At 49.5% G+C, this 16,215-nt stretch overlaps 1 protein-coding gene across 1 annotated transcript; it reads right to left on the bottom strand.

Annotated features, from left to right (window-relative positions):
* Positions 1 to 267: 267 nt before the first annotated feature.
* Positions 268 to 16,215, bottom strand: Tfap2e (transcription factor AP-2 epsilon). The gene is made up of 7 exons (XM_047525324.1): positions 15,988 to 16,215; positions 15,378 to 15,860; positions 14,761 to 14,812; positions 4,846 to 5,068; positions 3,381 to 3,499; positions 2,354 to 2,495; positions 268 to 1,320 (listed from the first exon to the last, which is right to left on the bottom strand). Exons 1-7 carry the CDS (start codon positions 16,213 to 16,215, stop codon positions 1,038 to 1,040), a joined length of 1,530 nt encoding a protein of 509 aa, XP_047381280.1. The 3' UTR covers positions 268 to 1,037.

Here is a 16,215-nt window from a genome sequence, read left to right on the forward strand (position 1 = left end):
CATAACATCTGTACTCCCTCTCAGGTGTCCACACCCCTCCTAATGTGTTCCCCCTTAAGGACCTTTTTCTTGCCAAGCTCCTCCTAAATCCCAAGTTCTGCCTCTACCCAGTGATCTTATCCCCTTAGGAGGCAAATCTAGGTACCTGGACTGAAGAAGGACAGGAAGGATTTCATAACCAATGAAAGGTTTTATTCAGAGATGGAGGAAGCAATCTAAGAGATGGGAGGTATATCAACTGCAGGGTGGAGAGAAACAGCAAATACAAAATCCCTGGTGATGACCTCAGGGTGCCTGACACACCCTTCTTCCCTCCCAGCCCATGCCCAGCTCTTTGTGAGCAAAACACCCTCTCTATCCTGGTCCTCTCAGAGTATGAACAGAAAATAGTTAAGCAAATCTCCAACTCACTGGGATAAATAAGTTGTGCTGGACATTTTTAAGCTTTCAAATTTAATTACAACATATATAAATAAATAGGACAAACAGTAACAGGACTGGGACGTGCAGCCTAGATTCAAGTTCTGCAAGTTGTGCTTTGTCTTGGTTCCTCAGGGGCCTCTCCTGCCCACTTTTCTCCAAGAATGGGACCTCCTTCCAGCACCTCTTTTTTGGGGTAGGAGATTCTGGGATGAGGCTCACCAGCTCTTTAGTAGCACCTCTGATTTGTAATAATGTCCTCCAGCCATTAGTAAAAAGTAGAAAACCTTGGCCCCTAGGATCCTGCTGCTGCCCAGACTCCCTAAAGAGTAGGGCTCTGCTCCACGAGCCAGACTCTTCCAAACCAATTCCCTGTCCAGGTCCTTTTCAGAAAAGGTCAGACAATTGCACATGTGAGACATACCTGGACTCTTAACAACAGACCACTAGAGAAAGGCCACCTCCCTTGCTCCTATCCAGAGCCCTAACGAGTTTCTGGATGAATATTCTTTGTCTGGCCTGACTCTAATCCCACCTTTTAGTCCTTTCAGGGCCACCCTAGGAGCTAAGTCTCAGCTGAGGTCTTGGGAGTCCCTTGGGATGAGTGAGATATTCTGTTATTTCCGATGTTTGGCATCCTTCTCTGAAGCCTTGGTTTCACCATGTCCACTGCCTGTACTGCTTAGAAACATCTTGTCCAGTCCCTTGAGTGACTCCAGCAGGTAGTTCTGGAAGGCAGTAAGGGCAGCACAGATGGCAGGCCCTCCAAAGCCATGGGTGATGAGGCTAAAGTGTGTCAGGCAACTCTGCACGCCAGGCTCCAGGATGAGGGCTGGACGGCTGTTGCCCAGTGGGGAGCGATCCTGAGCCATCAAGTCCGCAAACTCCTTGCAGATCTGCCTGGAGGGGGAGGAAGGTCAGAGGTTAAAGGACAAGACCCAGAGAAGAATCTGTTCTGGGTTCTTAGATTACACAATTGCTTGACTCTCCCAACTGTCTACAAATGATGATTATACACAGAAAAGAAAACCAAGGTTCAGAGAAGTTAACTGAGTAGCCCAATATCATACACCCAGGAAACAGCACATGCTCTATGGACTGCACTGTGCTCTCTCCTTGTGGATGTCCTGCCCACATTTAGAGGTCAGCTCAACTTCTTTTTACCTTATTCAGGAAACTTGCCTTGATACCCCCTACCACCCCCAAAACCCAATGCTTCACAGAACTTTGTCTTTGAAATTATTAGGGAACAGAGAAATTTGCCTTACACAATTGAAATACTATCTAGCAGCAAATCATGAGGCTTAGATGCTGTGCCAAGTACACTATATATATCATCTAACTTAATCCTGAAAACAAATCTATATTATCATTATCCCTGTCATATGGATAAAGAAACTGGTTTCAGCAGGTCAGATGACCTGCCACAGGGACTAAGCTGGGATATGAGTCCAGCTCCAGTCTGTGATCATTATCTATTTCTTTGTGCATCCTTTAGTGGCTCAGGCAAGATCAGTCATCACTCTTCTTTGCACCATGGAACCAGCCAGCATCTTAGACATTACTGGAACTCAGGAAGCACTTGAACCGATTCATGAACTAGGTGTGTTCCACCATAGATAGGCTTTTCCAGCGTACTATAACCCCCAGGGTTCTCCATTTGATAATCCCATGAGTCTGGTTCCTCTTCTGGCTAGGTCTGAAAGTGATGAACATGGTGCCCAAATATACCCACCTGTGGTGCCCAGGTATGCCAGTGCAGCATGCAGGAGTGTGCCCATGTGACCCTAAGCAGGGAGTCCAGGTGTGCCTGCGTGTGGTGCTGTATGCCACATGTAGGTGTGTGCTCATAGGTAGGTCCACTGTGCCCAGGTCCGAGGTCGGTGGCTGTGCATTGCACTCATGACAGCCTGAACACAGTGCCCTCACTCACTTGGCAGCCAGCAGCATGCTCTTGCGGCTGTGCAGTTCCCCGGGGTCAGCGTGCTGTCGGCACAGGTACTCAGCAGCTGCCTTGGCTGGGAACTCAGTCTCACAGACGTAGCCAAAGTCTCGAGCCAGGTGCACAGCCTCTCCTGTGGGGATCAGAGCTGTCACTACTACCATGTGTGCCTCTGAGCCTGAACCCAGCCTTGAACCTCTGACCCCCCTGGCCAAGGGGCAACCTGCCCCATCCCATTTCTGAAGATACCTCCCTCCGATTTCCTGCACCAGCCCAGATTCAGACTCAGCTCCATTACCCTGTCTTGGGACTACTGGGATTGGGCTTGGAACTTCCAGAGGCAGAGCCCAGAGTCACTGACCTCCAGGGAAGAGGACTGTCATCATCCCATCTAAATACCACATCCAAACACTGGCTGCGCCTTTGCCTACATGCACACAAGTCGCTCTCTACTGCATGTGCACATGTATGCATGGACATGCAAGAAGACATAGTGTCCCTCAGTATCCTCATGGGACTGGTTTTAGGATTCCCTGCAAACACCCAAATCTGTGGGTGCTCAAGTCCCTTATATACAATGGCATAGTGTTTGCATATAACCTATGCACATCCCCCTATACAACTGAAATCATCTCTAGATTACTTATGATAGCTAATACAAAGTAAATAGTTTTACTGTATTGTTTAGGGAATAAACGACAAGAAAGAACTCTGTTCACGTTCACTAGAGTTACAATTATTTCCAAACATTTTTGAGCCATGTTTGGTTAAATTCTCCGATGGGAACCCACAGATATAGAGGGCCAACTATGCACACATATCACACACACACACACACACACACATACACACACACACACACATTCTTACACATGACACAGAGTACACGCACAGATACTGCAAAGCTTACATTAATACACACACAACTAAACACACCCTCCTGCATTAGAGACAGTCACGCCGGATGACACAGACCCCCTCACACTCATGCTCACGCCCACCTTCAGGTCTCACTCACCCTCCACCAGTGAGGTCAGCAGTGTCACGTTGGCGGCTTTCCGACGGCCAGCTGGCAGGTTGAGCCCAATCTTCTCTAGTCTTTCCCGTAGACACCGGCCACCATTCTTGGACTTGGCCCTTGATATACAGAGACAGAGAGAGACAGACACACACAACTATGAAGATAAGAGAGAAGCCTGTGGGCTAAGTGACACTTACAGGGCCTTGTTGCCTGCACCAACCCCTGTTGAGGCTTGGGTTTGGCCTTGGAGATTCTCTGGGGTCTCTTTTAGCAAGATCTCAACCTCCTTCTAATTTTACTGGTTTTGCAGTCAAGACTGGCTCAGGGGGCCCAGCACCTGACTCCAAGATTCCCTCACTTCTTCCCAATTCTCTCAACAGCAGTGGCAGCCCAGGGTGGGGAAGGGCAAGATAGGGCAGCATCTCAGGGTCCTTTTCCCCACTTTAGCACATTTGCTGGGGATGCACAGACCCACATGCAGACACATATAGAGACACAGATAGGGAGACACAGGTAACGCAGTCACCCAGGACTCAGACACACATACACACAGATGAATGCACATTGAGGGCCAAGTACACAGAGACACCACTAGAGACATGCATGCAGAGACAGACTCAGACACAGAGTACACGCACAGACACTGCAATATGATCACATCAAATCAGGATCCCAGAGACATACAGACAGATACTCAGTCCCTCTGGGAAGCTCAAATTGTCCAGGAATAGGGAGGCACCTCTACAAATTGGTGCCCATACAGAACTACAGGCATGCAAACTTACATAAGACTAGCTGCATGTGCACATGCAATCACACACTGAGTAGGACACACTCTAGGCCACACATTCCCACTGAGTAACAGGATGCTCACACTAATGGAAACATATAATTCCAGTCATCTCCTAACACACAAACACACAACATCCTCAGACTCATCAAAACTTACAGCCCTGAAGCAGAAGTACCCTTCCTAGGCACAAGGGCATGCATAGAGAAAAACACAGCAAGGAAGACAAACCGACAACTACCAGGATGCTCCCCACCCTCAACACACATATACCAGTGAGGTCTGTGCTGCCAGGGAACGGGCCTTAGCTGCTGGGGTCCCTTTCCAGGGGGAGGGGGAGATAATATTCTCTTTTCCAGACTCAGCCTCATCCATCCTGTCCAACATGGGTGAGTCCTCCAATCCTTTCTCTTTCTCTGTGTTTAGGCTTCTTTCTCTATTCCTCCCTCCTCCCACACACAATCTCAAAGGTCTATGGGAACTGCTGGGGACCTGGGTCTGCCCCGCAGCGCATGCATGATCTAGTGTCCCTGGGCCTTCCTCCTCCAGGGAGACTGGGGTGGAGATGATGTTTGGGCAGGGAGTGAGACTGGCCCCTTTTCTGATGACTCAAAAGGTCTAAAGAGACCAGGGATTGTGGGTGGCGCAGGGGCTGTGGGCTGGCCTTCCTACCTGCGAAGGACGCCCCCCAGGAGGGAGGCGTTGAGGCACTCAGGAGGCGAGAGTCGCCGCTGTACTTCCCCCACGGTAACCTTGTACTTGGACGTTGAGCTGAGCAATGAGAGCCGGCCAGGCACGGAGCAGAAGACCTCACTGGGGTTGGTGATGCCGCCAACCAGGCTGTCTTTGGCCAATGAGAGGGCTGAAAGGCTGCTGGCTTTGGAGGGGATGGGGACTGTGGAGTGGAAGGAATGAGAAAGTGGGGGACACTGAGTCAGCAGCCACAGGTCAGTCACCAGCCAGCTGGGGAGCAGGCACGTTCCTGACTCACCAACCATGTGCCTTGAAACACCCCAGTATCCCTGCTTTTCAAAGGGAGAAACAGAGGTTAAAGTGATGCACCAAGTCCACTCGGCTAACGGGTGTGCATCTGAACCCAAAGTGTCTGGCTCTCGAACTCATGTCCCCCAAAGTCTCCAACATGATTCCCTCTTAAAACTCAGCTTCAGCAGACTGCTGATATCTTGGTGGGTGCTATTAGTGAAGGAACTGGACATGAGAAAACGGAGTCTGAGCTGGGGACAGAATTCCTGGGTCAACACGACAGGGCCATGCTGTCTGAGCAATCACAGGGAGTCTTCAACACCTACTCCGCTTAAGCTCTACCCTCCCACCTCCTGAGATCAACGAGGGAGCTGGGAGCTTCAGACTTCCCCCATCCTGGGGAGCAGGAGGTTGTGGCCCTATTAGGCCTCCAGCCCTATTCTCCCTGCATTCCTTCTGGGATGCTCTAGGAAATTAATAAGGAAATAAACCCCAAAGTGCCCTTGCCCAAATACTTCTTAATTAATACTTCCTTTATGAAAGGAAGGGAAGGGAACTAGAAGTTAATCCATGTTGTCGCATTGTCCCAGATGTGGAACACCTATAAAAAGTTTAAAATAGCTGGGCGTGGTGTTCACTCCTGTAATCCCAGCAACTCAGGAGGCCGAGGCAAGAGAATGCAAGTTTCAAGCTAGCCTCAGCAAACTGGCAAGGCTCTAAGCAACTTGGTGAGACTAAGCCAGATCTGGGGACATGGCTCAGTGGCAAAGCACCCCTAAGCTCAACCCCCAGTACCAAAAAAAAAAAAAAAAAAAAAAATTTAAATGAAGTGTAGGGACTGGGACTGGAGTTGTAGCCCAGTGGTACAGTGCTTGCCAAGCATGTGTGAGGCACAGGATGGATTCTCAGTACCACAAAATAAATTAAAAAAAAAAAAAAAAAAAAAAGGTATAATGTCCATAAACACCTAAAAAACATTTTAAAAATGAGATGTAATATATATTATAATATAATATATAATATATTATGTATATAATATATATACAACATATAATACAATCATATGCCATAATATAATTATGTAACAGTAAGAATATAATTATGTATAACTTAATAATTATAATAATAATATTAACTAATGTAATAATATATAAGCTCTAAATAAATCATGACTCCCAACCTATTTTAATGTACCTGTGTCAGTTTTGTTGAAATATTCACAGAATTTAAAACTTAGGGCTTAATGGGTTAATTTTCTAAAACTCAGATAATGTTGCTCTAAAAGAAAGTTCTTCCCACAGTCTAACCTCCATCTTCCTGCTTGACCACAGGGGGAAGGGAGAACATTGAGGCACTTGCTTCTTCAGAGGAACCCCTTAGGCTTCTGTTTTTTCAGCAAACTGAGAACCTCAGAAGACAAGGTTTGTGTGTGTGTGTGTTGGCGATGGGAATTGAGTGAGGGGTCTGGAGTTAACAACTACTGAGCACACACCATGCTTTGAGTTCACATAGATAATCCCCCTGAACCCTCAGAACCACCCCCCAGGGAGCTTCCCTTATTCCCACTCTACAGATGAAGAGATTAAAGCCTCGAGAGGTGAAGTCAGCCAGCGAAGATCACAGGGCTGCTAGGCTGAGAATCAAAAGCAAACCCAGGACTGTGGTCTCAAAGGCAGTGTCCTTAGCCTTTCCACCACTTGGCAAACTTGCTGATCACCTGTGTGACAAGAACCTTGCTACACCTCAGGAATACAGAGGTAAACAAGGTTCACCCAGTTAGCTTAGAGTTAGCTAACTCTGCCTAGTCTGGCAGAGCCCTCTTCCCTCTCTGGAAGACCATCCCCACCTTCCACCCAGCGGCCCAGCCAGACACCCTGTCCTGCAGTATTTGTATCCTCACCTGCCTTGCATGCCGCCCCTTTTGTGCACAGACAGACACTTGCTCACTTCCCACCTGAATTTCCTCACAGACCCTGCTCTGGTGCCTCTGCTCCGTTCCAGAGGGATCTTTCTGAATTATGCTTCACTTCACAGCCTTAAGCCCATCAATGCCCCGTGAGTTCCCTGAGGATCAATCCCCAACTCCACAGCTGTGGGGAATGATGTCACCTGCTGTCAATGAGGGCCAACTCCATCCCACATGCTGTATGTGAATAGCCCTGAGAAGGAGAGCTGATATCCACGTCCCATGTCAAAAGGAAGAATGGAAAGTTCAAAGAGGTTAAAATGGCACCTCAAGTAAGGAGCAGAACTCACTCTGGCTACCGACTCCGAAGCTCATGACCTTGACCACAATGCTACAATGGCCTCCTTTACCCTCCTTTGTGTTTTGCCTGCTGGTCTTACCTGGTCACATTGACTAGGAGAAATACAACGTGAGTCACATATGTAAACTCCCAGACCTGCTCATGTGTATGCAAGGGTGCCCTATCCCCAGGTCCCTCTTGGCCTGTTTTCCTCTGCTTGGAGGGGACTTGGGGCAACAGAACTATTCTACAACTGGGTTGCTTTAGTGGTTCCATGACTACATGTATACATTTGTCAAAACTCACAGAAATGGACATTTAGAAAGGGCGAACTACACTGTATGTATTTTATACTTCAAGCTTGACTTTTAAAAAATAAAAATACAAATTGATCAATGAGAAATAAAAAGGGGCTGGGGTTGTGACTTAGAGGTAGAGCATTTGCCTAGCATGTGTGAATTTGATCCTCAGCACCACAGAAAAACAATAAAATAAATTGTGTCCATCCACAACTAAAAGAAATATTTTTTGAAAATTCTTTTTTTTTTGGGGGGGGGGGTGCTGGGGATTGAACCCAGGGCCTTGTGCTTGCAAGGCAAGCACTCTACTGACTGAGCTATCTCTCCAGCCCCTAAAAGAAATATTTTTAATAATTAAAAAAAGAAATTAAAAGGACAAAGTGACTGTTCTCTCTCCCATCACTCCTAGTCAGAGGGAGGGATCAGAGAAACAAAATTTTTTTCTCTTCTATTCAATTGCTATTAAAACCTGGTGTGCCCTGAGATCAGGCCAGTGAGAGGGGAGAGAGACCAAGGCTGTGTGAAGCTGTTTGTGCATGTGCAAATATGGATGTGTGTCACAGAAGTGACCGTACACAAATTATATGCCCTTGTCATAGAGCAGTAAGGGTGAGATTGTTCATGTGTACACTCACTCAATACTTAGCCACACCTCTGTACACAGACACTGTCTCTGCCCTCCTTGAGTGTGCAAGAGTGTGACCACATGCATATGGACACATGCAAGTACCTTTTCCTGTCTATGGTAGATTTATGCAAACTAGGTGCAGCCAAGTGTAAGTAAGTGACATGGCAGGGAACATGTGTTTGTGTCTATGAATAACAGACCTTGCTGCTTCTGGTTCCTTTTCCTTCAGAACCTCTTTCCTCAAAAATGGCAAGAGGGATGGAGTCCAAGGTTAGGGAAGCTGGTGTGTTGGCGGGGGCGGGGGTCATCATGTAGGGGGCGGTTAAACTAGCCCAGACTGGAAAGCTGAGACATTGGTGTTTGTCTCCCACATCCACAGGACAGTTCCCACCAGTGACTCCTGAAGCTGAAGTGGTCTGCCAGTGGCATGCCTCTGGTCACACAGGCAGAAGCCATTCATGTACTCATGGGGCACAGAGCTGACACAAGAGCTCTCAGTTATTCAACACACATACCCAAGTCACACTCTGTCCACAGGTGGTAGATGCAGTCTGGTTACTGAATCTGGGGGGTTGTGCAACAGACTCTCAGAAAGCTTGTTAAAATTGCAATTCCTTCTAGAACCAAACAGAGGAGAAAAATCTTCATGATCTTGGGTTGGGCAATGAGTTCCTAGTTATAACACCGAAAGCATGATCCACAAGAGAAAATAACTATAATTGGGACTTTATCCAAATTAAAAAATTTTGTACCTCAAAGGATGCTATTAAGCAAATAAATAGATGATATACCAGGTTGGAAAAAAATGCTCACCAATCATATATCTGACAAAGGAGGTGTGTTCAGAACATTAAAAAAAAAAAAAAAAAAAAAACAACTCTTAAAACTCAACAAGATAATCTAATTAGGAAAACAACAAAATATGTGAAGATGTTTCACCAAAGATGATAGATGAATGACTAATAAGAACAAGAAAAAGTGCTGATCATTCATCATTAGAGAAATACAAATTAGGCATGGTGGTGCAAGCCTGTAATCCCAATTACCTGAGAGGCTGAGGCAGAGGATCACAAATGTAAGGCCAGCCTCAGAAATTTAGTGAGACCATGTCTCAAAATAAAAAAATACATAAAAGATTGGGGACATAGTTCAGTGGTAGAGTGTCCCTGGGTGGTTCAGTCCTCAGTACCACAGACAGAGAGAGAGAAAGAGAGAGAGAGGGAAAATTAGGACTATACTGAGATACCACTAAATGGTTATAATAAAAGATAATACCAAATGTATGTGAGAGTCTGGAGAAACCAGAATCCTCTCATATTGTTGGTAGGAATGTAAAAACTTAAAAAGCTATTTTTATTTTTTGGTACTCAGGATTGAACCCAGGACTACTTAACAACTGATTCACATTCCCAGTCCTTTTTATATTTTATTTAGAGACAGGGTGTCACTGAGTTTATGAGGCTGGCCTTGAGCTCATGACCCTCCTGCCTCAGCCTCCCTAGTGGCTGGGAATGATTACAGGTGAGTGCCACCAGGCCCAGTCAGTAAAGCCTCTTTAGAAAACAGCTTGAGCCAAGTATGGTGGCACACACCTGTAATCCCAGAGACTTGGGAGGCTGAGGCAGGAGGACTGCAAGTTCAAAGTCAGCCTCAGCAACTTAGTGAGGCTGTAAGCAATTTAGTGAGACCTTGTTTCCCTAAATAAAACATTTAAGAGCTGGGGACATAGCTCAGTGAAAAAGCACCCCTGCATTCAATCCCCAGCACCAAAAATAAATAAATAAACACATAAATACATAAATAAAATAGAAAACAGTTTGGCAGTTTCTTTAAAATTAAACATAAATTTACTATATAGTCCAGCGATTCCATTCCTAGGGATTTTCCCAATAGCAAGGAATACACATGTCTGCCCAAAGGCAAGTATATAAATGTCTACAGCAACATTACTCCTAATTGCCAAAAAGTGGAAACAACCCAAGCGCCCATCAAGTGACCACCAATGGTTAAATAAAAATGTATGTTGCTGGATGTGATGCTACATGCCTATAATCCCAGTGACTCAGGAGGCTGAGGCAAGAGGATTGTAAATTTGAGGTCAGCCTCAGCAACTCAGTCAGGTCTTAAGTAACTGAAAATTATGCAAATTTACAGACAGAAGCAGATCAGTGATTGCATAAGGCTTGGGGGAGATAAGGATGAGCTACAAACGGGAATGAAGAAATTTTGAGGGGTGACAAATGTCTCAAAGTAGATTGTGCTAATGGTTCTACAACTCTATGCATTTTACCAAAAGTCATCAAATCATATTCATAAACAAATGAATTTTAGCTATGCCAATGTTTCCTCAATCAGTTAAAATGCAAGTTCCAGGGCCGTACTTTCAGGGATTCTCATTCAGAGGTGCCTAGGAACTTCTTTTTTTGGGGGTGGTGGTAGTACCAGGGATTGAACCCTGGGGCACTTAGCCACTGAGTTACATCCCCAGCCCTTTTTATTTTTTTGTTTTTGAGACAGGGGCTTGCTAAGTTGCTTAGGGCCTCACTAAATTGCTAAGGCTGGCTTTGAACTTGGAATCCTCCTGCCTCAGCTTCCCAAGCCACTGGGATAGGTGAAATGGTCAGAACTGCATTTTTTGCCAGCACCACCAGGGGATCCTGATGCCTGTGCTTCCTTAGCCCACACTCAGGGTCCCAGGGGTCCAAAACCTTGAGTGGGTGGTGCAGCAGGAGGAAGGCATACAGGAGGGACAGTGACCCTTTCCCCCCAGCTTTCTTGAGTCTCTTCTACCCCAGCAGCACCTGCCAGTTAAGTTTCTTTCTCATCAACTGTCAGAGGGTTTCTTTTAAACATACTCTCATCCCTTCTCTCCCCTGCTTCACATCTTCCATGGCTCCCACAGCCCTTGGGTTAAGTCCAAACTCTCTGCATTGCCACTGTTCTTTTAGTTGCTTTCTAGAGCAGAGAGCAGCCTGAGAGGCAAGTGAGAGTGCTGTGGAAGTACAGGGTTAGATTCTGTCTTTATGTAAAATTTTTATGTCATGTTTGTTAAGGATTTTTGCATTTTTAAAAAATTTAAAATATTCCTTTATTATTTATCTTCATTCGTAAGGTGAGTACCTCACTCACCTCGCCCCACTACTTGGAGATTCATTTGGAAAGCCAGGGGAGAGGGTGACTGTTGGCATCAGTCACTATCCAAGAGATCCTCTGAGATTGGACAATTGATTCCCCGCTCCAAGAGGGCAACTACCCTCTCTTCTGGGGGGGATGGAGGAATACAATTCAATTCTTGATCCTAAACCACGCCCCTCCCGCTGTGACTGTATAACACTGAAACCCACACAAACTTTGACTCATTTTATCCTAACTGGTTTTCCCACATGGAGGGCATTTGCACATGCTTCACCCAGTGTGGTAAAAGTAGATCGGCCCTTTCCACGCTCCCTCTCCCAATGCACTCAGATTTCAAAACCCAGCACCCAAGCCCTCATGCGCACCCACTGCGCCTGGCTAAAATCTCTCTCCTCTGAGAAGCCTCCCGACCTCAGGCGCTTGCAGCTCATTGTCCTGTGAGTTCCCACCATGTCATGCACAGACAACAACCCCCCCACCCCCCGCACACACACACACCCCGCCCTTCTCAGCTGGAAAATATTTCTGCCCCGCTTGGTCTCTCCTACCAGTCCCGCCTGCTTTCTGTTTCTCTGGGGCAGGTTGCAAAACTGGAGGTGACAAATGTGCGCAGAAAATGGAAGGATCCTCACTTCCCCTCTGTTAGGCCTTACTCCAGTCTGCCACCCTCAAGCCCACGAGGTGGCTGCAAGGGGTCGACCTGGAAGCGTGTGTTGGGGCCGGGCGTCGCCGGCCCTCCGTGTCAGGACAAGCGCCTAGAGTCAACCAAGATTGCACAATCAAGGGCCGGGTCCTGAGGGCTTCCAGGCTCCACTCCCGGGTGGCACTGGAGAGATGGAGGCCCGCCAACGCTGGAGGACCTGGAAGAGTGGGACGTTTCAGCTGGCCAAGAGCGACTTTCTATAATTAGGGCCCGGGAGGAGTGGGGTCCCTCGCCGCACCCCGTGGGGCTGGAGTTCCCCGGGAAACAACAGGGATTCCGGGGGCTATCATAAGGGCCCAAAGACCAAGAAAGGCGCTAACCCATCGCCCGGTTGGCGACCCACGGGGCTGGCTATGAGGCCGGGTCCCACAGTGACCGCAGAGGACCAGGGAAAACTGGTCCCTGCGCCCGGGGCATCGAGGCTCCTGGGGGCAGGGCTAGAAGTGGGCTGCCTGCTTCGTCACAGCGGCTCCTCCAGGTGGGGACCGCGGGAGCCAGCTGTGCTTTGGCTTTTGAGAGGACCGAAGGCGCAGGCATTGACATTCTCTACTCTTCTGATGCCTGCCTGGCCGCCGATTGCCAAATTCCGAGCAAGAACTAGGCGCTTCCTTCCGCCAGGAGCCCGGGGCTCTGGCTTCCACCGCTTCCCCAGCTTTGCTGCAGCGCCTCGGGCTATAACTCAGGTTCCCCGCTTAGGTCGCCGTCGCTCCGCTTCATTCCACTCGGCCACCTGCGAGCTGGCACTGCCATCCAACCAGGGTGCGAACTCACGTCCGTGCCTTCTGCCAGCTCCCGCGCCCATATCCGCTCCAGGAAGCCAGCGCGCAGCGCCCTGGACAGTCCAGGGCACACTCACTGTGTCTTTGGGACTGCCTTTGGAGACTTAAGAGCACACCTGAGATTCAAGAGTGTTGGAACCGGATGTCCTTTGAAAGAAACCAGCTCTGGGTTGATTCCAGTCCCTCCTGGCCAGGATTCTACATTAAGGTACTCAGAGAAACAGCAGATTCTTTTACCCTTCCTCAGGACAGAGGTCCCTAAGTTCCTTCCCAAAATGTAGGGTCTTGATCTCCCTAGTGAGTGAGTTAACCTAGGTCACCTGTCCTTGAACCTGGATGGGAGCCAGGAACTGGGGAATTGCAAGATGGTCCTATTTCCAGGGAACAGTGGACAAAGTATAATGGAAGACTCTTGGAGGTAGTACATCCAAGTGTCCCTTCTATCAGGACAGGGGCTGTCCACTAAGCCAACAAAGCCCTGCTAGTTGGCCTGGGTGGGATGCACAGTGTGATTGCTGGGGTCTCCCCACAACCCCAGCTACTGCTGACATAGCCCAATTCCTGGAGCTCCCCAGCAGCAAGTTCTGGGAAGCCTGTCCTCTCATTCCCTCTACACTGTCCTCCAACTCAACCCCAGTTCCTGGAAGTCCAGCTCCATCTCCCATTCCTATTCCTGTGGGTGGGGCCCTCCCCTGAGAACCTGCCAGGGGCAGACAGCCTGGGCTTTAATTCACTTGTTGAAAAATAACTACAGCCAAATCTAGCAGGAATAGAACCTGCCCCAGCATGGTTCTGAGGCTCTTCTGTGCTTCAGATTTCCTTTGGTGAACTGCCCCAAATCCTGCACTGGATCTATATCTGCATTTCACCTTTCCCTGGCACAGTCAGAACTTGGTCCTCAGACCCGAAAAGCCACTCAATGGTGTGTCTCATACACTTGGTTTTACTAATGCAAAAGGACACAGAAAATACACAGGAAGGGACCCTCACATGGCCAGAAATTATCAGATAAATAAGGACAAATTCCAGGACACAACAAAGACCCTATCACATACAATGAGAACCCCAAATAGAGAAATGTACCCCAAGTACACAGATGCAAATTACAAATACATTCACCGCAATAAAGACATACCAAGAAATATCAGACATACACAGGACCTTGAACTCTAACAAAGATAGAGACATCCAGGAGTAGGCAGGCTCTGACCCACAAGCATACAGCCTAATACAACAATATTCAGTTCTAATCCTAAATACAGTGGGAAGCTCCAGCTGAAAGAAAATTCCCTTGCAGAAAACCAGAAAGGCCTCAAGGCTCTTCAGAGAAGGAAGGGTAGGAAAGCCACTACTGGGCTCCAAAATGCTAATGCTCTATAAGGTGGAAATCACTTACAAAAACCTGTGGAACAACACTCCCATTCCCGCCTCTTAGGAAGTGGGGAAGTGGTTTAACTCGTTCTGCAAATTAACTCCAGATCCACAAGAGCGCCCTCCCTTCGGAGAGGAAAGGTCAGGCCCAGGAGTCGCAGCCAAGGGAGCAGACCCAGCTCAGGCTACTGCAGGCGGCAAGTTTCAGGACAGTCACTGATCCCGCTCTGCTGTCCAACATCTAGCCAGGTCTGCAGCCTTTGCTGTCCCTTGCTCAGCCTTTGCTGTCTCTTGCAGCCATTGCTCAGGAAGAATGTTCAGTGGCCACCGAGCCTGGTGACGCACATGAGGCACTGGCAGCAGTGAAGAAAATGGGTCTGTGCTCCCCGGGCCTGTACTATCTCGCCTGGCTCTGCCCTGGCCGTTGCACGCCATTCCTTACCTTTCTTGATCACAGACTGGTCCAGGAGGCTCATTCCCGGCTCATCCATGACCTGCAAGTAGGTGAAGATGGCAGGGAGGGCGCGTGTGAATTTAGTCATCTGTTATTCCCGAGACCCTGCTGCCCCTGATCTCTGTCCGTTCCGCCCTACATGCACCATCGACGCGGGAGTCGGCGACCAACAGAATCAGGAGTAGCCGTGGTTCGCACTGTCTGCCTCCAAGCTGGGGTCCTGGGTACTTACGGTGGCTTAGACAATCAACTACCGCCTCCCTTCACTCTAGGCGCAGGATGCCCCAGAAGACTGCCCAGCAGACAGGTATGGATGCCCAATGTGGCTCAATGGCACACGGAAGAAAGAGAAGGGATTTGATCCCTCCCTGCCCAGGGTTGCACAGGCATAGCGCACTGACAAAGTGCCGGTCTGCCTTAAACGCCAGTCAGTGTCTAACCCAGGACGTGGGACATATCCTCGGAGTCACGAGTGGGAGAACAGGGAGAAGTTACGTCCCTGCATTTGTCACTTTTTGCCTCCAGTCAGGGTGCTAAATCGCCGCAGCAGCCGGGGAGAGAGAAGACGGCGTGGGCGTCCCATCCCAAGACCCCTCGAGTCTCACCTGCAGATCCTCCAGGCCAGGTGGCGCCGCCAGCCCGGGAAGGCCGAGGGGCGCCTCGGCTAGGCCGTGCGCGCCGTCGGCCAGGCTGTGAAGTAGCCGGGGCACTGTGGCAGCGTAGTCACGGCGCGGGTCCAGACTCAGAGCGCGGGCGGGTGGCGCCAGCAAGCCGGGCGGCTCGTCGTGGGCGCGGGCGGCAGCGCGGGGTGCGGCCCAGGCAGCCTGCGGAGGTTGCGGCTGCGCCAGGGGCGTCAGGCCGCTGTATGGGTCGCCGGCCAGGTGGGGAAAGGCGGTGGCGGCGTCGGGTGCCTGGCCGTAAGGCAGTGGCGGCTGCGGGTAGGGCGGCGGGAAGTAGGGCGGCTGGAAGTCGGCGGCAGCGGCGGCGGCCGGCGTGTGGCAGAGCGGTGGCGCCGGTCCATAGGCTGCCTGGGGCAGAGACGACAGACGGGCCCCGCCAGCTGCTGCGCCCAGCCCGTCGGGGCGCTCCTGGGAAGGAAAGGGCGAGTTAGGCACCGACTGGCAGCTGAAAGGACCCCAGCCGGAAAGGATCCTTCTTGAATCCGGAGGATCCAGCTGCCGTCCCACCCTCTTGCTAGGGCCCAGTGTCTATTACCGAATGACCCGCGGGCGCAGGAGCCTCAGGCTGGGGTCCGTGGTCTCCTACCCACCTCCCTCTAAGCTGGCGGAGACCTTGTTGCTCCCTCCCTCTGAGATTTCGTTGGCGCAGGGGCAGGAGGTTTGGAAGATGCAGCACTCGGGCTCCTCGATTCTTGGGCCAAGTGTGCCCGGTGCGGCGGGACCTGAGACTACTCACCATGGCGGAGTAAGTGTGCACCAGCAT

This window comes from Sciurus carolinensis, chromosome 1, assembly GCF_902686445.1.
Source record: "Sciurus carolinensis chromosome 1, mSciCar1.2, whole genome shotgun sequence".
Taxonomy (NCBI): domain Eukaryota; kingdom Metazoa; phylum Chordata; class Mammalia; order Rodentia; family Sciuridae; genus Sciurus; species Sciurus carolinensis.

Bases quoted from the DNA above. Each gene is read 5' to 3' on its own strand.
- Tfap2e (XM_047525324.1), bottom strand. From the start codon at position 16,215: ATGCTGGTGCACACTTACTCCGCCATGGTGAGTAGTCTCAGGTCCCGC. The intron at 15,861-15,987 runs GTAATAGACACT...TTTCCTTCCCAG, and splicing joins CTGCGCCCGCGGGTCATTCG to GAGCGCCCCGACGGGCTGGG. The intron at 1,321-2,353 runs GTGAGTGAGGGC...CTCCCCCTCCAG, and splicing joins AGCATGCTGCTGGCTGCCAA to GCAGATCTGCAAGGAGTTTG.